Here is a 26,695-nt window from a genome sequence, read left to right on the forward strand (position 1 = left end):
CCTCTTTCTCTCTTAATCCAAACAAGCCCTAAGTTAGAGGCATCCCTTATAATGATAAGTAATGTATTTTTTTTTTTATCATTCACAATGATAGGAATGATCTTTCCACCCAAAACTAGGTGTCGTTCCAAACTGGAGACCACTTGGAGTTGAGACTCTCTTAACCTTAAGAAGCTCGTTCAACTGATTTTATGGCTCGTTTGATAGAGATCGTATGCTATCCTAAGCCTAGGTCCTCCAACCAGTTCGTTTGGTTGTCTGTCTCTATAGATGATTACGTGCCAACAAAAGAACTACTCATGGAAACCACAACTTTAAGTGAGAGATAGATCTAACCCATACTCTTCCAATATGATCATGAACTTAATTTGAGAATCTCGCTGCCATTAACTTCATGCATGCCTTCCATCATGTTCCTATAAACCCAAAACCCCCCATCCACTCCCAAGTATGAGCGAAAAACACCAACTCCACTATCATTTGAGTTTATTTTGGATTTTTTGAGTTGCTAATTCAAGCATTGGAGAAGCTTAAGGCCAGCACCACGACAGCATGTTTCCTTCTTGTAAGTCTTTGGATGATTGGCTCACCGACTTTCCTTATATCGTCATAATTAGACTCACTATTTTTTTTCTTAATCGCTCACATTTGATCACTTCAACAATAATAATAAAAATTGTTGGGAAAAAGCTAGAGTTTGCAAATAGTTTGGGTTTGGGTCAAGTTCATGTCCAAAAATTGGGTCGCAAGTAGCTTGGGTCAGTTTGGTTACGAGATCAAATTAATCAAGTTACGGGTTTTGACTCAATCAGCGAATTATCGGGTTCCGATTCAATTTTTGATAGTCCCTGGTGTGGCCCCCAAGTTAGGTGGCTACAAGAGTAAAGTAAACCAAACATACGATGTGAACAACGACAGTAGTAGCAAGCAGCAGACTGTGTGTGTGTGGACTGTGTCCTAATTCTGCTGCACCGCTTCCTCAGATAAAACCTTCTGTCCCAGTGGAGAGAGAGAGATCCCCCTCTTTTAGCAATTCCCGATTCCCAAGTGAGTGTGAGTCACCAAAAAAGAAAAAAGAAAAAAAGAAAAACGGAAAACAAAATTAAAGTAATAAAAGTGGTTATAATAAATGGATGTAGTAACCTTCGGTATCATAATCGGGATAATCGTTCTCTTCTTAATCATTGTTTGCTTCATCACTATTGAAGGCACCTGTAAACGACGCAACACCTAGTCTCCTTAATCCCACTCCACCCAAACACGCCCTTAATTTAATTGCCCCCTCCCAAACAAAAGAAACAAAAAAAAAATGGCGTTGCTTCCGAGACAGATCGGTGGTGCTGTGTTGGTAACTGCTTTGGTTGTTGCGCTGAGCTGTTTGGATCTGAGCTTCGGACACGAATCCCATGCTCACCACCACCACTGTGATCATGGCCACCATCATCATCATCATCATCATGAAGAGGAGCGTTTGGCGTCTAAGCTACTTCCCGAGGAGTTGGCTGAGGAGGAGGATATGAGATTGTATGGATTCGGCTTCGAACACGATCGTATTCTCGACCGTTTTGCCTTTTCGGACCTCTCCGGCTTAGGTACTTTTCTACTTCAATTCCTTGAATTTTCAATTTTCATTGATTGTTTTTTTGTGTGTGAAATGTGTGTTTGGTTGCTGAGAAAATGTATGGAAACGAAAGTAACTGCTTTTTTTTTTTTTAACCTCAATAAATGTTTTAAGTGAGTGTGAAGCAGTAATTCAAGGAGGAATCAGATCTTTTTAGTAAAATTGAAAAATTTAGGTATATTTTTTGACGCAATCGAATCGTTGATAAAAGTAAAGCAAATTTAGCTTGAATTGGCTCAAATTTAGGGCATTCTGCTCATAGGTAGGTGTTAAGCTCGGTACCATTCATTTTTGGTGGAAACATGTGTTATTAAGCCAAAAGATAGGCCAACAAAATCATGTGGGATACTTTTGTCACCATGTCATTGGTTTTCATGATAAGCCTTACTTGTCTTAGACAAAGACAGAAAGATTGCACTTGCCTCATAGTAACGAGTAAGTTTCATGTAAGATGCTCGTGCTTATACTCGTTCCTTTGGTTAAGTTAGGCCGCCCTATTTACTTGAATGAAGGATGATGTGAAAAGTGTTTGCCAGTGAATATATAAATTTCGTGAACGCCAAAATGTACATAATCAATGTCATGATAATTAATTGTAGTCCTTTTCCAAGTTAATCTTATAGAGTCCCTATGGAAGACAAAATTTTGGTAGAAGGTTGTTTTAGTGGATATCAGTTCTCTACAGGGGTCTCATTTGAAAGGTTGAATAAATTAGCAAACAAATTAATACTACTGGCACCGAGCGGTAAATTCAACCCTTTTTCATGTAGTAGATTTTGGTAAATAACCATGTCTTCAATCTGTGTGAACTCTCTCTCTTATGTGATCTAGTTTGTAGCACTTAAATTAACCTTGCATTTCAATCTTTACATTTCAAAAACGAAAATCTTCTCAAACTTTGTCTGCTGTTAAAGTGATCCCCATTTGAGGCAAAAGTGGGAGTTAAGTATTTATTTACTTATTATTATTATTTTTTTTTTGAAAGGTCTTTGGGTAAATGCATTGGGCTGCTCTCTTTTGGTGAGCATGGCTTCTCTTATATGCCTGATTATCCTGCCATTGATATTTGGTAAGTAACGTTATTGTCAGTATGTACTTAGTGGTTTTTTCTGAAATTCATGATGCATATCCCTATGAACAGTGACTGAATTCTTTGGGTGTTGCAGTACAAGGGAAACCATCCAAGGTGGTTGTTGATTCATTGGCTTTATTTGGGGTTAGTTTCTTGAAGCCTATTTATTTAGTTTATAAATCTTAATTGATTCTTTTGGTTGTGAAATGGTACATCTGTTGAATACTAATGCATATGTATCTCCTGTTTTAATTCTAATGCTACTGCTTATCTGTAGCTGTTGTCACTAATGCTTTTTAATGTCAATTAGGAATTGTAAATTGATTTGACTTTTATAACTTTCATGCATGAAGTAGACTTATCAAATAAATGAATATGTTGTGCTCTTTGGTTTGTGACTTCTTATTTGCTACAAATCAAACATGATACCAGTTTTAGTTAAATGTCTTTGTTTCAAGTCGTGATGAGTTCAATCTTCCCTTTTATGTGATGTTAGACTGGCTGATATGACTGTCAAGAATGTCAGCAATACAGAACTTCATGAAAGTTGAAATTTGTATGCATACTTCCTCGGCATTGGTGCCATTCCAGTTGCCTACAGGTTCTCATATTTTTGAGTTCTCAAGATTATTGCATGTGAGTTGCTGTACTTTCATTGATAATATAAGGAAGCCACACACAAATCAGGTTCTTGTCTGCAAGAAATTTAAGCCTGGCAAAATAATCAATCAGATGACCTAAAAAATGATTATAGATAAATTCTTTGGACCTTCAATCAAGCTATGATTAATGATTTAGCTTATGGAATCTTGTAGCAGAAATTGGAACAAAGTGAATTTTGGTGAATGATAATTTTAAAGGTTCAAGAAATTGGAACTAGTTGCAATTATCTATTTACAAAATAAAATGGGTGAAAGAATAATATTCTGTTAATTCATAAAACAATACTTTAGTGCAAATCAATTAATGGCCTACATCCTACATTTTTCTTTGATCTTCTATTAATGAAATGACTGTTGACTACGTGTCTTAATGCATTGAATGTACTGAAATTTTTGAATTCTTGGGGGGATCTTAATTGCTTTAAATTTTATTGATGATCATCACAATATAAGAAACTTTTATTGGTTGTATACATTGCAAAATTGATTTATTATTTATTTTCTCATTATAGCTCCTTAGAGTATGTTACATGTACTGAATTAATTTATGGTTTCTTGTCTTTTGAGAACTTGGAATTGTTACAATCTTTTTTTCCTTGAAATCTTTAATATTTAATTAGCATCATCATCATCAACAACAATATCAATTTGTTACTTTTTGTTCTTTGGCCTTTTTCAAAGGTTAAAATTTACTTTTTATTCTAGTTGCTCATGGGCTTCTTGCAAATTTGGGACCGTAGAAGGTTTCTGTGAATGAGATGGAGATATACAAGTAGTGCTTCTTTTCTTCTTTGCCATCTCAAATAATTTGGTTGATTTTGATTATGCCATTCACAGGCAGGAGCTATGTTAGGAGATGCTTTTCTTCACCAATTACCACATGCTTTTGGTATGAGTCTAATCAGATACTGCTTTTATTCTCTGTGATTCTTCCACATGTTTAGTTGCCAATCCTATCTTGGTACCTGAATTTCAATGTAGTTTGATGTAACTATGACATAGGACATTGAAGATTTATACTAGGTTTTATTGCATCTTATTTTTCAAAACTTTTAGGTTATTTTAATATTTTGTATACATCCAGATTCTTTTCTTTTTTGGGTTTGGGAGAGGGGGGGGGGGGGGGTGTTATTACTTTTAGCATAATTTAGAGGTAACTGTTCCATTTTCTCTCTTCTCTTCTATATATATTGGCGTAGAAAGCTTTAGAGTTTTCAGTTTTGTTTTATTGACTCCTAAAAAATGTTGTGATATGAAACTCTGAACCTTAGGAATTTTAATAAAACTTTCTATAATTTCTAATCTTTTCTGTTTTTGGGTGGTTTTTAGACTGAAAGCCAAAAAAAGGAAAAGATATTTCAGGCATAAATTAATATACTCGTATTTTTGCAGGTGGTGAACACTCCCACTCGCATGATCACCATGCAGAGCATGATCATCACGATCATTTTGGACATGAGCCGTCACATTCGCATTCTTTGAAAGACCTTTCTGTAGGAATTTCCATTCTGGGTTAGTAGTAACATACTTGATGCTTGTCTTATTAAACAAGTCAACCATGTGGCTCCCTGTTTCAACTTGTTTATAACTGTATGAATATGTTTGAATATGGTTTTAAATGTATGAATAACTTTGTGCCTGTAGTGACAGGAGCAAATTAGTGTAATAGGCTGGATTGAACACTTTTTTTTTTCATAGCTCCAGCCTAGGGAGAGGCTTTTCTGTGCTCTTTAAAGGTAAATAAAGGGGGTTAACTGGGAATACAAAGATGCAAATAATTTTCCACATGGTTATAATGCTTGATAATAAATTACCTCTCCTGAATACTGTCTTGAGACCATTTGATGGATTTTACCTACCAAAGAGAATCGCCCAGGGGGAGAAACTGTTGGATGTTAAACACTCACATTGGCAATTGCAATTTATTTTGATGATTAAGGGCTGTTGTTGAAGGATTGGTTTGATGCAAATCTAATTAAAAGCAAGAAGGGAGGTCCTCTGGTTTTTCATCAATCTTGAATTAATGCCGTATACTTCTGTCTTATAGAATTTTGAAAGTGTTAAGTTGTTAGTTGCTTAATATTTGTTGAAATGTCTATTTGTAAAGTTACTTTAAAATAAGAAAAGAAAAAAGAGAAGTGTCTACTACCAAGGAGAAATAGGAAAATTTTTTGTGCTATTTAATGTCTTATGAGATGATTATATGTCAGTTTCAGTCCATTATATTGTATCTCAATTCCATGTGGTTTCTTGACTTGTGTTTACCTATGAAAGCAAGCTATCTAATTTTTGCTGAATAGTAAGGTATATAACTTACTATACGGTGATCTCTTCTTTTACTTCCTGTTGCTTTATTCTTGTTGATTTTGTTTCTTATTCTGATTATTATCAGGGGTGTTGCAGATTGGGAATAAATACCTTGAATTCTTATTGTGATGTATTGGTTGTTGCAGCTGGCATTGTAGTTTTTCTTCTTGTAGAGAAGCTAGTGAGGTATGTTGAAGGTAACTCTGGAGGAGCTCATGCATGGGGTCATGGTCATCACCACCATCATCATAAGGGCAGTAAGAAATTGAAGGATGACAGTGATTCTACTGACATTAAGCAGTCACAATCTTCTGATGGAAAAGATGGAAAAACGTTGGAGATGTCATCTGAAGGAAAGGTGTCAGATGAAGTGTCAAATGACTCTTTGAATGGAGATGATCTGAGGCATGAATCTCTTCGGAAGGTGAGGATTTGGCGTATCATGTGTAACTTTAGGTACTATTGAGATGTACTTTGATTCATGGTTGGGCTACTGGCTTGGAATGGTGTAAATTTGAGCCGAGAGTTAAGGTCAGGCAAGGCTAGGGGTAGACATGATTGTTCATGCATTGGGTGCCTGACCAGCCATATTGTCATACAATACAGATGGATGGCACATTGGTTTGTCAGTTGACTATAGTGTATTCTAATAATCAGTGAGAAATTTAAACCAATTTCTTTCTGCATCTTTCTATTTTTGGATTGAATTGTAGGATTGCATACTGAACCTTGTCTGTCATGCTTTCTTCCTGCAGAGAACTGCTGCTGGTGCTAGAAAAGATGAAGCCGATGTAGATACTGCAAATGGCTCCGCTGATGATACTCATTCAATGGAGAAGGATGATATTCATTCAAAAGAGAAGGAACCTGCTCAATCACCATCGAATCTTGTGTTCGGTTATCTCAATCTCTTTTCTGATGGTGTTGTATGTGTGCCTTTATTATTTGCTCTCCAGCATGTTTAATTTTTATTTCTTTTAAAGAAACGAAATTATGGATTTGAATGATACAGTTTTACTTTGTGTTATTGAAAGGAATTTGTGTATTGCAGCACAATTTCACTGATGGGATGGCTCTAGGAAGTGCTTTCCTTCTTTATGGATCTGTTGGCGGTTGGTCTAGAACTCTGTTCTTGCTGGCACATGAGCTTCCTCAAGAGGTTTGAACTCTCCCTTCTATTTTTGTTTTATTATTATTATTTCTGATGAAGTTCTCCCTTTTATTTATTTCACATGTATAATGTTATGCCTTTTTCAAGGGCCGATGTCTTTGTATTTTGAGACAATAATATGATCTAGACATGTAAATATATTATGCAAGTTTGTTGGAAGCCATTTGGATAGGGTTGACTCGTGAGACTTTGTGTACAAGAAAGAGGGTGGCATGCTTTGGCTTACCTGTTTTTTTTTTTATCTATGGAGAGCTAGGCCTTGAGGTGGTTATGAGGCTTCTTAGGACCCAGGGCACAATAGCAATATGAGTATTAGTTTGACATAACATAGGGGAGACAAGAGAGTCAAAGGGTAGGGGAGAGAGAGAGAGAGAAGAAAATTTCTAGGATTAAGGGGCTCATGTAAAGTGAGAATAGAAAATAAGATCCCCTTGAGAGGATGGTAAAATATTAGGAAGTACTGATATGGATATGGGATATGCATGTTATATGAGAGTACTCGTATGGGATACATGTTCAATATGGATATGGCTACTAGTTTGAAGTATCTGTGCTTCCTAGGATAGCATTTAATACAAATGAGACGGAGCTTGTGGCAGTAAGAGATGGGAATGAGGGCCCCATAGCTTTTAGGGTAGATCTAATTGTGAGATGTGATTCTAGAGTGGGAGGATAAGATGGAAAAGATATAAAAGATGATGACCTTTGCTTAAAATCTGGTTATGTTTTTTTTGTTAGCCCATGACTATAAGATACGCATGAGCGGCAAGGATGAGGAAATGGTGGTTAGGAATGGTGTCTTTTATTGAGTTGAAGATTGTAGAATAAGTAGTGTTTTTGGTGGTGATACCAGTCATACCTCAATTTTGGCATCTAATTGATGCTATTTCTGGGAAAGCAGAGTTGCACTAAAGGTGAGGCTTCCACTAATCCAATGTGTATTTTGGTTTTTGAACAAGGTGAGAGATCAATTGAAGATATTAGGATGCTTGAGAAATGATGATGATGGCCATACTGATCGTTTAGTATATGGGAATAGCGTATAAAGAACCTTGGTCCCATGATTTGCGTCAAATGAATCGGAAACATGTTGTAACGATTCTAGACTCACCGTCGGGCTATAAGGTTGGATGCCTTCTTATGAGCTATCTATGATCACTTAATGCCAATTTATATTGCAAAAAAGATACAAAGAGATTTTTTTTAGGAAGGGACGGGGGATGTTCCTAATTTTCATTAGCTGGATTGGGGGGAGTTGTTTCCCATTGAAGGAGGGTGGTTTGGGGAATCTTATGTTGAGCACTTTTAATAAAGCCTTCTTGGTATGGGAAGTAGTCATGGAGATTTGGGGGTAGAGAATGATCACTTGTGGAAACATGTTATTTGTACTGACCATGGGGCAGATTGGGGGGAGGGTCGTGAGAGGTTCCCATTAGACACTAAAAATTGAGCGTAAGTTGGCTAGGTGGAAGAAGCTGTATTTGTCAAAAGTTGGAAGACTAACGTTGTTTAAGAGTACATTATCTAGTCTTCTTACTTACTTTTTATCTCTTTTTACTATCCATACGCATGTGGCTAATAAAATTGAGAGGTTGCAAAGGGATTTCCTGTGGGGGGATTCTAAGACACACTTGGTGGGATGAGATAAGGTGTGTGCACCTATGGAAAATGGTGGGTTAGGAGTAAGGAAATTAACTACTTTTAATAAAGCCTTGCTAGGGAAATGATTATGGTGGTTTGGGGTTGAGGAGACAAGGTTTTGGAGAAGGGTTGTAGCTTTGAAGTTTGGGGAAGAGTGGGGGGGAATGGACCTCCAAGCTAGATAGAGGGGTACATGGGTGTGGTTTGTGGAGAAGTATCCGAATGGGTTGGGAGGTTTTTAGCAAAAATATTGGGTTTGAGGTAGGGGTGGGGGATAGAGTGAAGCTTTGGATAGATCAATGGTGTGGGGATTCTCCACTCCATTTGAGCTTTCCGTTTGTGTATAGGATTGCTTCCAATAAAGAGGCATCAGTGGCCTCTTCTCTTGAATGGTTGGGGATAGAGGAATGGAGAAGTTGGGATGTTTGTTTCATTTGGAGACCAAATGATTGGGAAATGGGTGATGTGGATGAATTTCTCCGTACTTTGGGTTCTAATTTACCTCCAATTGAGAATGGAGATCATATGAGATGGAAGTTGACGAAGAATGGAGATTTTGATATCCAATCGTTTTATAATAAGTTAAGAGATCCCTTGCCCATTATCTTTCCTTGGAAAGGTGTTTGGAAGGTAAGGCTCCTCAGCGTGTTTCTTTCTTTGTGTGGACTGCTGTTTGGGATAAGATCCTTACAGGTGATAATTTGAGGGGTAGAGGGATGGATTTTGTTGACTAGTGCATTATGTGTCGTTGTAATGGGGAGGCGGTGGATCATTTGCTAAGACTTACCGGTTGTGGAGTTTGATTTTTAGATCTTTTGGAATTTCATGGGTCTTGCCAAGATTGGTTGCAGATACTCTTTTTGGTTGGTGGAATTGGCTTGGAAAGCAATTGTCTAGCATCTGGAATTTAGCTCAATTGTGCTTAATTTGGTGTCTTTGGAGGGAGCGAAATTGGAGGACGTTTGAGGATATGGAAAGCTCCAACGACTAGCTATTGGCCTCTTTCAGTGGCTCCCTTTTTGACTGGTCTGGGGTTTGGTGACTCACCTCTAGTGATTTTCTCCCTATGTTCCTTAGCCCTCTCTTTTGTAATTAGTATTTTATTTATTTATTTATTTATTTTCTTTTTCTGTAATCTTTTTTCTGCCTTATGACTTTATGCATGAGGTAGTGTATTTGAATATACATCTTTATTACTTATAAAAAAAAAAAAGAATATTCCAAATAGAACAAAAGCCAAACTACTCAAATGACCTTTCTTGTAGCCAAACACTCCTTCCTTGTTATTTCATTTTCTTAGTATAATGTTTAAATAATAAAATTCACCCTTCTTAACAATTTAAGCTTTCGTGACAAGTGAAAGTTTATCATGGTATCAAAGCAAGTGGTTCTAAGTTTGAGCCCTGTCTCCTCTTTACCTACCAATTAAAAAGTTTAAGTTCCTGTGTAGGTTCCCAAGTATTAAGCGGTAGTACATTCACTTAGAACCATGGTTCTAAGTTATACCTTACCGATTCTGCTTAGGTTTAATAACCATAGTACTACTTCACTATTTATCTCTTTAGTCATCTCATCACAATCCTTTACCACCAGTGAGGAGTTGCTAGCCGACTAGGGGTACTCAAAGCCAATGGTTGCCCTGGACAGAATGCTGGACAGGCAACCCTTAGATCTGCAATCTAACGACTTAAGTAACAGGGATCATCATTTATTATAGATTGAGTTTGTCTTGTTATAGTTATTATTTATTCATCATGAAAAAATTATTTTTAGATTTTTGAAGGATTGTTGCTTTTTTGGTTCTCAATCTTTGAGAAGTATTTGTACAAGAACTTAAACATTGTGAAGCTCATGTCAAATCCTAAGAAGCAAGGTGGAGAGATAGAGAGACAAGGGCGAAGGCTATATTTGTTGAAATTAGAAATATTTTTGTAAGAATAATAAAACAAGGGAGAGAAATATGAAATGTAGAGAACTTATAAAAGTTATTGTAAAATGAACATTGAGATTGTTGATGGGTAGGATTGAAACTTTTGATGCTGAAATGTATATATTGTGCCCCAAATTGTGGTTTTGTATGAATGTGTGTTGTGCGGACATGTGTTAAGTGTCTAAATTTGCACACTTGTGCTTGCACTGGTCAATCTAGGCTATATAAATGATTAAAATGAGTTCCATTTATGATTAGTCCTTTTAAGGTACAACAAAGATGTGGCTAGTACTTTTGCAAATTGTGAAAATTGGTTTCAAAATCAACTTGATAATGTTGTGTGGCTTGTGGGCATTGTAGTGTATTGTGAGCCTTGAAAGGACATTAGAGGTTTACATGGGGGAAATTATGATGCCTTAAATTGTGGATTGTATGAGTGTGTTCTGCGGGCGTGGGTGGAGTCTCACATTGGGCTATGCAAGTGATTACGAGTTCCAATTGTGACTAGCCTTTTTGTTTTTACTTGGATTGTGGCAATATATCAAGGGTAATTTGTTTGATTCTGGGTCTTCCTCTTTAATGTATGCTCAACTAGTTTTAAATGAGTGTTCCTTTGTTTTGGTCATAGTTAAAAGCATTAAATGAGTTGGTGCTGAAATTTATAGTGTAACTCTGCACAGTTTTATTGTTTGGGTTTCACTTGATAGAATGTACCAATATTTGTCAAACTTAAGACTCCTAAACGCTTACCTCTCTCAATATGGTATTTGATATTATTTATGGACTTGTATGAAGTACCATACACCAATTGTAAGGCCCCTCTTGAATTTCTAACATCTTTATGATTGTTAAAACTTGGAGGATTTGTTTTCAACACTGTTTGTATGTTATCTTCAATATTGTTCTTGAGTGTTCTATCAGTCCTTTTTTTTGTTGTTGTCAAATTTGGAAAATAATTAATACCAACTTTGCTTGATCAGTGTGTAAGGTATTGGCTTCTTTACCAAGATGAAGCTTGTAGTTTCTTAAATGTCCAGTCGTAATGTCTACAAAATGCTTTTGAACCTTGGTAGGTAAATTTCTGTCCCTTTGGTTAGTTGCATCTTGTCTTGGATTAGCTGGTTTCATATTCCACTTCCAGTGAGTTGCCCATACAACTCATTTTGTATTCATCTCCACACCCCCCCCCCCCCCTTCTTTTCTCGATTTGTGATATTGTACTATGGAATTTATGTATCTTTAATTAATGTAGCATACTGTAAGGCTATTTTCATCCATCATCGAATCACATTCATTATTTCTATTCAGAATAATAATTATTTTCTTTTGTGCTTGGTTGTTAAATAGCTTTGTTCCTCCACACTATGCAGGTTGGTGATTTTGGTATTCTTGTGAGGTCTGGTTTCAGTGTATCCAAAGCTCTCTTTTTCAACTTCCTATCAGCACTGGTGGCACTAGTAGGAACTGCAATGGTGAGTTTGTCTTCCTAGGGCAGGGGAAATCCGTCTAATAGTTTCTCAATTGATTTGAAAGAGAAATCTAATTACTGTTCTTGCTGTAGGCTCTGCTCTGGGGTCAAGATCCAGGGCAATCATCTTACATTGAGGTGAGAATAATTGGTGAAGTTGTGTGTTCATTGGAGGTTTAGTTTAGCAGTTTTGATCAAAGGCAATGCCATTTTTGCAGGGATTCACAGCCGGTGGATTTATATACATTGCAGTAGCTGGAGTGCTTGCAGAAATGAATAGCAACAGCAACACAACATTGAAAAGCACAGCAATCCATATAACCTCACTGATACTAGGCATGGCTGTTGCACTTTGTATTTCCCTTGTAGAATGATTTTTTTTTACTAGTCATATAGGTGCCGTTTGGTAACGTTGTTCTAGTAACGTTTGTATTTTTTGAAAATACATATGAGTAAAAAAGTATGTGAAAATACGTGTAATGTTTAAAAATTAAAAACATGTGTTTAAATATATGTACCAAATATGCCATAGTACCCCAAGAAACTACTCGATGTACACATGTACACATGTACATTAGCGGAAGATTTTTATATTTATTAAAGCATATTCAACATCCTTATCTGAGGTGAAATTGATTATACTTATTATACTTATAAAGGGGAAAGGAAAAAAACAGTGATTTTGTGGTAAATTATAGGGTTTTTATAGGTTCTGGAAGGAGGGCTACTTGAACAGAACTCGGAGGTCACTAGTTAAGCCATTTTATAGATTGTACTTTTCCTATTGAGGTAATCATTAGAGTAGAAAAATTTGACACTAGTATGATTGATCGTCCATTTATACCTTTGGCATTCGTTGTGTGATGGGTCCGTCACAATAAAATAAAATAAAATAAACTTATTTTTAGGTCATGCTTTGTCTGATATTGTCAAATAATGTCTAGTTTATCTAAGGACTTCACGTCTTTTATGGCTCATGATGTGTGAAATCCCGGCGTGAGTGTATCATCGTTAATAAATTGCGGGACTGGACCCACTAATTTCAAACTTAGATGATTGGAATTTGAAATTCAATAATCGTGGCTATGCTTCATGATCACAGAGGCCAAAAGGCATTTATTGTTCTTTGACCATCAAGGCAGCCCCGACAGATTATAAACACCTTTTTTTTACCCCTTAAAAGTTAAAACAACCCAACATACTAGGTGTTAGCTACTTTTTGCATAATTGCTACAATATATCTTCCCTAATATTTTATACAACAGCTCTGTGCCTCATCATGCATGCACAAATTTGCAAACCTTGGGTTGAGTTTGGTTCACTCGGTAGCTCATGGTGGCGTTCAAGCTTAGGGTGGCTTTTCAAGCAGCAATTCAATGGTAGCGTGAGCTCGGGGTATGACTCACATGGCAACCTTCGGTTGTGGTTGGCATGGCGGCAATGTGGTTCAACGCTCGTAGCTTTAGGTGTTTTGGGATTGTTGGCTATGTGGGTTTGAGTGCGTAAGGGCGGTTTTGAGGGTGTGGGGCTGTTCATTTGAAGAGTTAAAAGAGTTTATTGGAGAGTATATTTGAAAGGCTAGCATTAGCATTTTCCAGTAGGAACTAGAGGAGAAAAAGGGGTATCTAATTCAACTTTAGCTAAAAAAAATTGAAGGGATTGATACTAATGCACATATACCATATTTGAATCATCAACCGCATGGTCAAACTGTCCTGTACCATAAATTGCGATTTGATTGAATAATGTCTGATTAAATTGAGACACCTGAATCGAATAAACGCAGCTAATATCTACTAAAGGGTATAACCAGATGCTACTTCTCCAGGTGGCTTCACTGCACAGAAATTAAATATGTTATTCATGGTCATGCATGTACGAAATTTCACATTAGCGGGGAGGATATCTTTTACAAGGTGCCTGAACTCCCTGCTGCCTAATGGGAAACATTATGGGGGCAAGAATGCATGTATTTTGGTGAAAGCTGGTCATGCATGGGAAGTCTTTTTTGATTGCTTTTAAAGTTTCATAATTAACCAATATTGAACCAACGACAAATACCCGATCTCCATGTAATAAGAGCCAATGGAGAGAGGTTTTTTTAGGATGAAGATTTACTTTTTCATAAATTAAAAGGAGTGTATAATATTACATTATTTAAAATTTTATTTCATTGAATAAGAAAAGATAATTTATTTTTAAATGAGATGATACTAGGTACATTTTTTAATTCATAAAAATTAAACCTTAAACTCGAAAGCGATTCATTTCCATTTCAAATACAAATGAAGAAGATTGGTTCAACAAAAAAAAAAAAAAAAAAAAAAAAAAAAAAAAAAAAAATTTTGAAGAAGATTGGTAATTGTAATGGTCATAAAATTAATAACCTTATCTATACTTGGTAATGATTGGTAATGGTAATGACATTGGTCGTAAATGTCATTCCTAATAAATCTAAATTTACCTTCCAGCTGGGTATAGAATAATCCTATTCTTCAGGAAACAAAATGGTGCTACACCTGAAAAAGAAGTTGAACTCATGGTCCTTTTGAGTCTCACCATCAGCACAGAAAATTAATCTAATTAAGATTGAGCTTCCAATAGGTGAATTTATCTAAGACTTAGGATACATAATCGGAGATGTTCTGATTGATGTTCATATATGTAAATTTAAGCATAAAATCTTTGCCATATTATAAGTAATATAAGCTGCAACAAGTTCTGATGATAATATACAAAATATGATAACAAAACAGCTGTAGAATTACAAAGTACTCCTTGCTACATCTAGAATTTCTCTTGTTCTGAAGCAGCTACACCATTTGCTAATCAAGATGAATGTATCATGGCTTCCTAATAATGGGCTATGAAAAGCTTATACGAACAAAGTTTTGAACCAAATCATTCATTATAGTTTATTCAGACTCAAACTTGTCAAACTGCTGGAGCATTTGAAAGATGGTAATGTTCTGGTTTGGGAGAGGTGGCAGAGAGGGTGTTCTCATTGTAGGGGTCATAATATAGTCTCCACGGGTGAGAGTGTGGTGCCTTTTTCGTACTGCTCGAACAGGAGGCTCTGCATCCACAGCAACCACTCTTTGTCTGTTCACAGCTGCTGGCACAGTCGCTTCTGCTCTTTTTCTCAAGCTTTCACCAATCCTTTTCTCATTCACACCTCCTTCCTGTTCATATGAAATTCTTTTCTCACACTGCCATTTATCATTACATTTATTACTTTCGAAAGAACATAATTCGTATAGGAGCAAAGGGTAGCAATGGAAAGAAACATATAACAATCCCAACTTAAAATGTGTGCTTTATCAAAGGGGAGCATAATTGGACAGGGGGAGTACCATATTACTTGAAAAAAGAAAATATAACCAACACATAAAGCCAAAAATTATATATTAAAAAAACATAAAACCATAATGCAACACTATTTTTTTTTTCCTATCAAATGACGAGTAAAACTTAGGTACCGTTGCAAACTGCACCTTAACTTTGCCATTAAATTCAATCATGTGATTATATTAATTAATACAATCACGTGAAAGACGCCAACTCAAGTTATCTACCTCTACTTATTTTATTTTCTAACAAAAAAAAAATAAAATAAAAACATAATGTCATCTTTCTTCTAATGACAATAAATTTAATCACGTGGTTTGTTGCTTAATGCAACAACGTCGTTAAATTGGGAAACCTGAGATACAGAATTGTACCCACTTAAGTTTTGTCCAATTACAATAATCCTATTATGTACAAAGCCGTAATTGCTGACGAGAGATTTAACTCAAGTTTAAGGAGGCTACCAAGAGACTGAAAAGCCGAGCTAGTTGGATTAATATTCATTAAAATATAAAATGTGAGATATTTAAAGAACCAAAAAGAAAAATATCATGACTAATGAGCCAAAAAGCACATGCTCTAAGGAAACATCAATACAATCAACCAAGAATGAAGGATGAAACATGAATGGAATTTGAATTTAACGAAAATAATTGAAACATTCTTACATTGATAACAGTAGAATCAGGCATTGGACATTTCACTGGTCGATCTTCATCCGGTGGCTCCATTGGGTGTTCAACTGGCCAGAAATCCATGTCCACTTCAACCTCAAGATGGTGCCAATCCATACCAACCCTGTATCTTGCGTCTCTGCTTTCATCTATCAGTGGAACTTCGCTTTCATTTGCATCCTAAAAAAGAAGCAACTTAGCATATGAAACTAAAGTAAAATTCACATATAACAAGCATATTTAAATAAAAAGATAGCTAATGTAATACCATAGCTGTGAAAACAAGAGAGGAAGAGAGAGAGAGAGAGAGAGAGAGACTTACATAATCACCCTCACAAGAAAATCCCATAGAAATGTTCATAATGAGAAGCAGAACAAATCCAACTTTGTCCGTATGTGAGAGAGAGAGAGAGAGAGAGAGAGAGAGAGAGAGTGAGAAAGGAAAACTGAAAAGATAAAGTGAGCATGAAAAGGAGTAGAAATGAGGGTATGAGAGAGGTGGCGCTGTGGGATCAACTGCACAGTGGACGACGAAGAAAGATTCCCACCATTTTCCTCTTTTTGTGATTTTGTGAAGTACTTTATTCTTAACCTTTTCCTTTCTTTATTGGGTCCCTATCTCTCACCCATAAGAACGAGAGAGCTTTTTTTTTACCTTTCACTTTGTTGCTTTAAAAACAGTAGCAATTTGGTTGAAAAAAATCTTAACAATCTCCTACTTTCTGCTTTTCTTGGTTTTGCAGAAGATTGAAAATGTAGGAGATAGCGGTACATACATGAGCTTAGCTGTTATCATGTTTTGCTTTGCCAGGATACCCTTGTTGTAGTAAAAAGATGAGAGGCAAAGCAAAGAGTGTCGGAGCGGAAAGCACGAGATAGAGGCCTGTCTTTACACACTTTTTAGTAGCCGTTTGTTCATTTCAATGTAATCGATTGTAAAGTGACCTATATTGTATGTTGGAGTCTCTACATACAATGGTAACGATGCAATACCTCATCCAATGTTTCAGTGTTCGTTCATTCGAATGAAAGTTAAAAAGCCTACTTACATTTGAAAATTTTTAATCTTTGAACTTTTTACTTGAGATAAATTACACTTTCCCTATTTTATCTTTTGGGTCATTCACAATTCTCTTCTGAAAGACTGAAACTATAAAATTATGCAATGTCCCTACTTAATTATTGAAAATAGGCAAATACTCCCTGTTGTTTGTTTAGCTATTAACAAATAACAAAATCTTCTGATTCCTTTAATATTCCATACCAATGTTACTATAATACCCTTGTGGAATTGCAAATGACCCAACATTTTTGGATCATGCCATTCAAGAACCCACAAGACACTTTTTTTTTTTTTTTTTTACTACATTTAAAAAACATTCTAAAATTCTCATTCGAGAACTTTGTTTTCAGTGGATTCTGAGACAACCAGTAACAATCCTTTGCTGACTTAATACCTATTACTTGAATATAAAATTTTCACACCTACAAACCAGACCATTATGAATCACTATACTACCGCGACTAAACCAATTCCTTGAATGCACCATTATACTACTTTGAATTGCTTGGACATTTTCTCAAATAACTACCATTCAAACTATAAACTAACTATGAAAAATCTAATCCCCAATATTCCGATACCTCAAAATCAGTCAACCAAAACAAATGGCTTAAGCCATCAATCCTAAATCTGATACAAAAACCCCATAATTTGAAACAAAATCCCAAAATTAAAAAGTAGTATGATAGTGCATAATGGTTTTTTGGTAGATATGAAAATGTCATATTCAAGTAACAATAGTATAAGCTAGCAAAATGAATGTTAATGACTGTCTCGAGCTCCACAATGAATGTAACAATAGTGCATTATGATTTGAAGAAGGTTTTTCAGTCATGGTAAATACAAACAAAATGCATCTTTTGGGTTCTTTGAATGGTATGATACAAAAATGTTGGGTCATTTTTTATTACTCCCTTTATTTATTGTGTTATTTGTACTTTTGCCTCCTTAATTAACTATGGGTAATTTGCAATTTCCCCTCAAGGATATTTTAGTCATTTCATTGGAATATTAAAGGAATCAAAAGATTCCATTATGTGTTAATAGCAACAAAAAAAAAAAAAAGGGTAGAGGGTATTTAATTATTTCCAATAGTTAAGGAGTGACGTTAGTCAATTTTATAGTTTAGAAGGAAAATTGTGAATGAACTAGTAGATGAAAAGGGGGAGGGGGCGGGGGGAGAAGTGTACTTTACCCTTTTATCCCTTTTTAAATTTGTTCTTTCATATATATTTTTTTCTTTTTTGAAATTAAAAAAAAAAAGAAAAAAAAAAAAGAGAGAACAAAGTTAAAAATGTAGAAAGGTAAAAGGGTGAATTACAATTTGTTCTCTCATAATAATTGTGCATGCAACTGTAAGGTGAAATAGCTAAGTCTATATCCCTATAATTTATAGGTTTTTACTAGCTTTTATATGCAGTCGATAAAGCTTAGTTAATTGGAGTTGAAAAGTAAGGCACACAAAAGTATGGTTGTATTTGATAAAAGTATAGTCGTATATTTTTTAAACAACAATATTTAAACAACAACAGTTTTTATTATTTAAATAATATAACACATATTTTTACAATACTTTTTCATCCACACATATATTTTAAAATTTTAAACAACGTTACCAAATGGGCCAATTACACACTTAATGTTTGGGGTGATTTTGATTTTACTTGCTAAAGTTTCAAAATTTTGACATACTCCCTTAACCTTACATAGCATTTGGATTTACTCCCTCCATTAATCCTGTCAGTGAAGTGGCCTTCAAGATCCAAATAAACTTATAATCTTTACAACTAATGCAATAGAAGCATGACACATGATTAAAATTTACTAAAACTTTTAATAACTTGTACTAATAAAATGATTTTTAAATAACATTTAAGAATTTTATTTTCAGATCTAGTATTTAAAAATTAGGAAATCCTCCCTCTCTCTCTGAAACTAAATCCTAACTTAAGGTTTATACCCCCTCAAAAAAAAAAAAAAAAATAAAACCTAAGGTTTATAACGCTCTGATACTAATTGAAATGATAGTTTAGACCTTATTGATTGATTTTAATAGAATTAATCCAACTGGATTATGTAACCTAGTTATGCTATTCAACGGGATTTTGATTAATAAGCCACAACGAACAAATTAGAAAGTAAAATAATGTGAAGTCATGTAAAATAACAAAATGATTAGTTGACTAAGTGAAAACCAATGGCTATAATCTATAGGGGAAAAAAAAAAACCCACTCCGAGGGTTACTGCCAATTGCAAGAAAAATTCACTATTAGAATGAAAGTTATTATAATTGAAATAGAGGCCTATCTCTAATTGCTACCTACAGTAGAACTTATAATTGTGACCCCACATCGCTCCAGGCTCCTTGGACTCTTTTGATATGGACCTCTCTCTATGAATCATGTCCACGAATTCAAGGATCACATTAAAGATTTGTCTTTATTGTAACACATAGAAGTTACCGTTGTTTCAAGTGTGATCACCAACTTGAACAACTGAACTCCATATTCATGAAGAACACTAGGTAGTGGTGATATTGAGGTTTTGGATTTCTTTCAATGTGATACAACGAAACCTATCCCAAAAACTTCTTTTTACCTAACTCTTATGTGTCTTTATACACGTTTGCATTTAGGGCAAGAACTCCCACTTAAACATTCAAATTCATAGGCCTGCTAAGAATCAAGATTCTCAATTCTCGATAGATAGAGATGTGGTCGAGAAATATGAGATTGCCTTAGCTTAAGTTGAATCTTGGACTTAGTCTTGCGCTTGAATATCAACATTACAACTCAATCAACTGTACATACAAGGATTTTCCAATACTTCGATCTGTAATGCTTAAATTCGGGGAGGGAAGAAATCTTGTACATATCATGTAGTTCTTTGGTAGGTTTCATTATCCATAAGTAAACCCTTTAGGGTCAGTTTGGAATCCGCTTATTTTACTAAAACTGAAAACTTATTACTGAAAGTACTGTAGCAAAATAATCATTTGGCTTAAAGTACTGTAGTTGAAGCTGAAAGTGCTGAAAGTACTATATATATATATATATATATATTTGGGTGTAATTTAAACCCTATTTTAATGCTTGAATATGCAAAGTGACTTCCAAATATGAAAGACAAATATTTAATAACAACAACAACAATAACAACAATAATAATAACTAATTTTTTTTTTTTTTTGTCTTAGATATTAATTTACTATCAAGTTTGTGGATCATAATTAAGATACATATTTCATCAAAGCCATCAATTATGGTTACCAAAAAAAATACCACAATGTTAGTGGTAATTATAACCACAAGTTTTTAAATCTTGACCAAAAAAAAAAAAAAAAAAAAAAAACATAATATGAATGGTAATTATAACATTAATAACAAATTAAATCCTAGGATGGAGGCATTCCACATATCAATGTTGTGATATTGTTCCGAACCACTTTCATCTTAAGTTCATCTAAAGAAGAGATTAAATGTGTCATTTCATCGTAATAACCTCCCTCACTACTTTCACATGTGCCCTGTCTAGAAAGCCCTTGTCCAAGGTCATTGTCTTCATGTGCTCTAATATAATTATGAAGAACCATTGCAGCAACAATAATGCGTTCTTGAATGTGAATATCATAGGATGGCATAGAGAAACTCTTACTACAACACCATTCCAATCAACTCCTTCAATACAATCCCCTTTCCTTCACCAAAGATCAGGCCTTTTTTTGTACTGTTTCTCTAGCCACAGCAACTGGAACATTTTATCATGCCTATTTGCTGCAAACATGTGCATCACATTTTGATTTTCCATGAAAAATATGGAGCTGAACATATGGAGGTGATCACCCGATTACAACCTATGAAGACTCAACACCATGTCCATAACTGCTTGAACCTCAATAGCTGTTATAGAAGTAAATGGTGCAGGACTACTTACACTTTTACTTTCAATGATAACATCTGTCATGCTCTTCAAAAAGTCGGACATTTCTTGCACAACTGAACACTTTTTACCACGCTTCTTGTGAATTCCTTTGAAGAGTTGGACATTTCTTGCCAATAATGGGCATTCAACATCCATTGGGTCAACATCCACAGGGGATTGACATTGGGGGTTAACAAATTCTTTGCTATCAGAGGAGTCCCCAGAACCTTTGGTGCTTTCCTTTGGTATTTGACCACTTGGGATCCATGCATGTTTTCCCGTTGCAACTGTGCCTTCAAACATGATTTCCATGGAAGTAGCATTCGGCAAAACCTTTTACGAAACGGTTTTGCTTTTGGACTTTCCTACATGTTTATAAACAACAGTTACGGTACTATTTCTTAGTTGTAATGTCAACATTCTCAAAAGTAAACTAACCTTAAGCTTTCTTTCTCACCATTCATCACTTGCATCAATCTTCCTAGTGTCAGGATCATAACCCAACCTAGTCTCATGCTTAAAAAGCTACTTCCATACCTTCCATTGGCTTCTCAGATGATCCCATTTGTTTTTAACTTGCAAGTGAGTCACCACTTTGTTCATTTCATTCAATTGCTTTATCACTTCATCATACCCTTCCTTTTTCAAAGATCCTCCACTCTTATTGCTAGCTAGAATTTGAGCAGCACACAAATCACAAGAGGCTTTTAGTTCTATTGGATCTTTCCACTCAGTTCGCTCATCAACTGTGCCTTCAAACATGATTTCCATGGAAGCAGCATTCGGCAAAACCTTTTACGAAACGGTTTTGCTTTTGGACCTTCCTACATTTTTATAAACAACAGTTACGGTACTATTTCTTAGTTGTAATGTCAACATTCTCAAAAGTAAACTAACCTTAAGCTTTCTTTCTCACCATTCATCACTTGCATCAATCTTCCTAGTGTCAAGATCATAACCCAGCCTAGTCTCATGCTTAAAAAGCTACTTCCATACCTTCCATTAGCTTCTCAGATGATCCCATTTGTTTTTAACTTGCAAGTGAGTCACCACTTTGTTCATTTCATTCAACTACTTTATCACTTCATCATACCCTTCCTTTTTCAAAGATCCTCCACTCTTATTGCCTGCTAGAACTTGAGTAGCACACAAATCACAAGAGGCTTTTAGTTCTATTGGATCTTTCCACTCTGTTCGCTCATCTTTTTGTTCAGCATCCTTCGATTTCCCCTTATCCATTTTTGCTACAAAGAAATGCTACACTCATAAGCATCCTTTCATATAGTTCATATGCTAAAAAAATTACTAGAATAAAACATAAACACCCTCCAAGCCATGTTCCATTAACCATTCCTAATTAGACCACCATCGTTGTGGGTAAATTTTCATTATTGCACATTCATTTAAATAATTGCTCAAGTAACATTGTGTACATAAGTCTTAGCCTTCATCTCCCTCATAACAAAATATTTTTGATTCTTAGCCAAACACAAATGAATGGTGCCACAAGCTTGTCTCTCTATCTTTTCCCAATCATTATCTGACATTCCTTCAGGTTTGTCTTCCAAAGTAATATCCAACTCTTGTTGGACCAAGACATCCATAACTTCACATTGCCACGTGCCAAAGTTATTCGTTTCATCAAATTTCTCTACTTCAAATTTGGCATTAGAAACCATCATCCTAATAGCCAAAGATTTTGTAGAAGACTCTGCCAAAGTTTTTCCAAAGGAATCCGCCGAAGATTTTATAGAAGAATCACCTGACATCTTTCTCCCTAAAACTCAGATCCACGAACCAATCACCAAAATTTCCAAAGAAAACACATTTAAATGCCTAGGTAACGAACCTTGGCTCTGATACCAGTTTTATTGTAAAATAGCGAAAGCTCAAAATAATCAAGATTAATTGTAAAAATATTTTAGGCTTGTGAAAGATCTCCAAAGAAATAATAGGAACGAAGAAAATTAATTCAAAAGAAAATAGACACAAAACACCAAGATTTACGTAGTTCGATAATAGCCTACATCCACGGGCAACGACGAACAAATTTTACTATAACAATTTTGGGATAATACAAATTGGTGTAGAGGCACTCTCATAAACCTAAATCCCAAATAGATCTCTCTCACAAATACAAAACCAACGAACCAAAGGTTCACAAATACCAAATACGAATACGAAATACCAAATGTGAATTGCGCACAAACCAAAAGAAAGAGCCACAAATCAAATCTAATAGTTGCAACACACTAGGAGAGAGTAAATCACCAAACCGTAGAACCAAAACCAAGCAGCAACAAACCTCCCTCATTATTCCAAATTGCAACCCACAAATATTAAATAACAAAACCAAGAGAAAGTATATTATTTCAAATTTAATCTTAAATTTCACCATTTAAATAACTATTAAAACATTTAGCATTTTGGAAGCTAAAAAGGTATGCATACACATGTGAAATAAAACGAAACAAAGGTAGAGACATGTAATCTATCCTAGGATGAATGGCATGTGAGGATGACATGCATAATCTATCCTAGAATGACATGTGTAATCTATATTAGGATTACATGTATAATCTATCTTAGGATGACATGAAAAAGGATGACATGTATAATATATACTAAGATGACATGTTAAAAAATGAATTATTCAAAGTAAAAGTGCCAAATAATATACTTGACGCTTTTTAAATAAATAAGAACAATTATTCTCATGTAAAAAAGAAAAAAAGAAAAAAAAAAAGGCAAGACACTAGTTTAAAACGAGGGGGGGGGGGGTGTTTTAGTTTGCCTTTTTTAGGGAGCTCATGGACTTAATGAATTTAAGCCATGGGCTAAGCATCACATTTTAAAACACTCAAAATAAAATTCCCATGAGTTTTTAATCTAGAAAAATTCCTTAAAAGGATTTTTGTGAAAATCTTATGTGTTTTTGAATTTGGAAAATTCCCTAGAAAGGGTTTTAGTAAAAATCTCATGAACTAGCTGATAGTTTGAAAATTTTCCTAAAGGAAAAGGGTAATCTCACAAGTTTTGATTTTTAGAAAATTTCCTAAAAGGGAAATGATGAAAATCTCACGGGTTTTGTATTTTGGAAAATTCCCTACAAGGAAAAGGATGAAAATCCCATGAGTTTTTGATTGGAAAAAAAATTCCCTAGAAGGGAAGAGATAAAAATTCTCATGGGTTTTGATTTGAAAAATTCCTTAGAAGGGAATAGAACAAAAGTCTCATGAGTTTTCGATTTAAAAAGCCTTAAAAACATTTATTAGTGGAAACCCATTCTTTAGAAAAAGCTTTTTGAAAACTATCATAATTGGAGAAATCTTTTGGAGACTTATTTTAAAAGGATGCAATTTCCCAAGCCATTTGCTTTAGGACCACGTGTTTATAACGTTAACTATGAAGTTAATGTATGAATTTACATATAGGTCCAAAAGGGATATATATATATATATATATATATAAAAGTATTTTATTTTTATATTTATTCATGTCCAAAAATATACTTATATAGACTTAGGAATAGAATAAGTATGTTTGTAACTAGGCATATAACACAAAGGGCACATTTGGTAGACTGTAATAGGTACTGTAATGTAATAGTTATTCCTATGGTTTAGTTATTCAATAGTTTGGTTATGTTTTTATTACAGGGAATAGTTATTCTTTATAAATAGCTATTCTTTAAAATAAAGAATAACTATTCCTCTCTAAAAGGGTTGTAATAGTTATTTCTTAGTAGATATAATAATTTCTAACACTAATATATTTCCAAATAAATCAACTTTTCATATCCACCTAACAATTTTGGAAATAAAAAATCATTAAAAAAAACTCATCTCTCTAAAATTTAAAATATATTATTTTCTAGGAAATATAATTGTATGAATGAGATATTTCCTAAAATAGATCATAAGTTTTATTCTAATGTTACAACTCACAACCAAACTAATGAATAGGTTTAGTTATTCCATTATAACATATTTTATTCCTGGTAATAAAGATTACCATTCATGTTGTAATCCACATTCAGTGTACCAAACGTACCCCAAGTTTTTATTTATAATATATTGATAGTATAAATAGTTCATCGATTCTTATTAACATTCATAGATTTGTGAAGGAATAAGAAATTTTAGTCATGGTTTTATTATATATGGGTAAGAAATGAGTTAATTAAGTTGCTAGTAAACAAGATCAAGCTTGTTCAATAATAACATAAACCAAGTTTGGAAATGAAATCTTTTTTGGTAATTAAACACTATGATAGGTATAAATATTTCAAATTTCCTATAGTAATTGGCCTATTAGCTCAGTTGGTTAGAGCGTCGTGCTAATAACGCGAAGGTCGCAAGTTCGAGACCTGCATGGGCCAAAAAATTTATTTTATTTTTATTTTTATTTTTATTTTTCTAACAAAATGAACTTAAAAAAAAAAAAAAAAAAAAAAATCTGGCCCTTGTATTTCTCCTTTTATCCAACCAAATCTGGAAAATTGAGAAATATAAATTTTTAGCTACACTTAGCATTAATCACACATTTTATCAAGCAGCAAGCTAAATGAATTGAAAAAAAAAAAAAAAAAAAAAAAATCCTGGCCCTTGATAAAATTGCTTAAAACAGTGCTAACTTTATAGCTATGGTACTTTCATGGGTGGTCTTTAAGATTGTTTAAGCTTTCTTAGCAACTTTCTCGTTGGAAATCCTTCTAAACTCTATTGGATATATGGAAAATTCTTAAGTACTCTTAGAGTATGGAAAAATGGTGTTCCCTTCTCCACATTCATGGTAAACCCTACCATAAATTTAATGAATGAACCCCACCATAAATGTGAGAGAAGAGAATACCATTCTCCATAATCCAGAAATACCTAAAAATTACTCTGGATATACAACCATGAAAATTTCATTTGAGGCTTTACTATTTAAGTTAGCTACTACTAACTAACTATTTTGTGGACCATTCAGTCTTGGAGGTTATGGGCTTGGTCCAACTTCTTCTACTACTAACTATACTTTTTCGTCTCTGAGGATTACTACCAACCCCAGCCCAAAGAAAAATCCACTTTTAGAATCAAATTTGGTACAATTTAAATAAAACCCTATCTCGAATTCCTACCTATATATAGTCGAACTTACAGATGTGATCTCACACTGTTCCAAACATCTTGGACTTATAATATGTGCTTTTTTGATCTTCTCTGCTATAATACAAGGAAGTTACCATTTCTTTAGCTTTGATCGCCAAGTCCAAAAAACCAAACTCTAGATTAACTTAAAGAACACTCAGAAGTGGTAATATTGAGGTTTAGGACTTCTTTTGGTGTGGTACTGCACAATCTCTCCAAAAACTTCCTTTTGATTAACTCTTATGCGCCCATATATATGTTTGCATCGGGGCATAAAATCCCACTTAAATAGCCGACTTAATGGGCTTGTTGAGAATAAGGATTCTCGATCAATCGATCAAGATGAAGTCAAGAAATTCGAGATTGCCTTGACTTAATCGGATGAAGTAATTATTGTTGTGAAAATTTTTTTAAACAAGGACTTGACAAAGAATAAGGAAAATTATTAGGTACTCCTAGAGTACCATAAATGCGTACTCCCTCCTCTCACATGAATAGTGGGTTCCATCATAAATTTAATTAGTGGGACCCACTATTCATGTGAGAGGAGGGAGTATGCATTTATGGTACTCCGGGAGTACACAATAATTTCCCAAAGAGTAATTGGATATGTAAGAACTTTACTAATAAATTTACCTTTAGAAAATCCTAATTAATAATGTAAAACAAAAATAAAAACTA

General features: G+C 34.5%; 2 protein-coding genes, 1 long non-coding RNA gene and 1 other non-coding gene across 6 annotated transcripts; 2 read left to right on the plus strand and 2 right to left on the minus strand.

Annotated features, from left to right (window-relative positions):
- Positions 1-868: 868 nt before the first annotated feature.
- On the plus strand, positions 869-12,513 carry LOC126717795 (IAA-alanine resistance protein 1). Of its 2 annotated transcripts, XM_050419697.1 has the most exons (11): positions 878-1,592; positions 2,607-2,690; positions 2,788-2,837; positions 4,193-4,244; positions 4,748-4,867; positions 5,809-6,086; positions 6,418-6,588; positions 6,714-6,821; positions 11,775-11,876; positions 11,966-12,010; positions 12,091-12,513. In XM_050419697.1, the coding sequence occupies exons 1-11, from the start codon at positions 1,310-1,312 to the stop codon at positions 12,244-12,246; spliced, it is 1,449 nt and encodes a 482-aa protein (XP_050275654.1). In that variant the 5' UTR covers positions 878-1,309; the 3' UTR covers positions 12,247-12,513. The 2 variants fall into 2 exon arrangements, with proteins under 2 accessions (XP_050275655.1, XP_050275654.1); XM_050419698.1 differs by lacking the exons at positions 11,775-11,876; positions 11,966-12,010; positions 12,091-12,513 and adding an exon at positions 11,385-11,462 and having other exon boundaries at positions 869-1,592.
- A 2,022-nt stretch (positions 12,514-14,535) lies between these two features.
- Positions 14,536-16,382, minus strand: LOC126717796 (uncharacterized). 2 transcript variants are annotated; one of them, XM_050419699.1, is made up of 3 exons: positions 16,217-16,382; positions 15,889-16,074; positions 14,536-15,081 (listed from the first exon to the last, which is right to left on the minus strand). In XM_050419699.1, the coding sequence occupies exons 1-3, from the start codon at positions 16,253-16,255 to the stop codon at positions 14,788-14,790; spliced, it is 519 nt and encodes a 172-aa protein (XP_050275656.1). In that variant the 5' UTR covers positions 16,256-16,382; the 3' UTR covers positions 14,536-14,787. The 2 variants fall into 2 exon arrangements, with proteins under 2 accessions (XP_050275656.1, XP_050275657.1); XM_050419700.1 differs by having other exon boundaries at positions 14,536-15,054; positions 16,217-16,378.
- Positions 16,383-20,311: 3,929 nt separating this feature from the next.
- On the minus strand, positions 20,312-22,315 carry LOC126716383 (uncharacterized). Its single transcript, XR_007652102.1, has 3 exons — positions 21,876-22,315; positions 21,318-21,416; positions 20,312-21,244 (listed from the first exon to the last, which is right to left on the minus strand). It is a non-coding gene; the product is annotated as an uncharacterized LOC126716383 (long non-coding RNA).
- A 2,871-nt stretch (positions 22,316-25,186) lies between these two features.
- TRNAI-AAU (transfer RNA isoleucine (anticodon AAU)) lies at positions 25,187-25,260 on the plus strand. The gene has a single exon. It is a non-coding gene; the product is annotated as a tRNA-Ile (tRNA).
- Positions 25,261-26,695: the final 1,435 nt, after the last annotated feature.

The sequence above is a fragment of the Quercus robur genome, chromosome 3 (genome assembly GCF_932294415.1).
Source record: "Quercus robur chromosome 3, dhQueRobu3.1, whole genome shotgun sequence".
NCBI lineage: Eukaryota > Viridiplantae > Streptophyta > Magnoliopsida > Fagales > Fagaceae > Quercus > Quercus robur.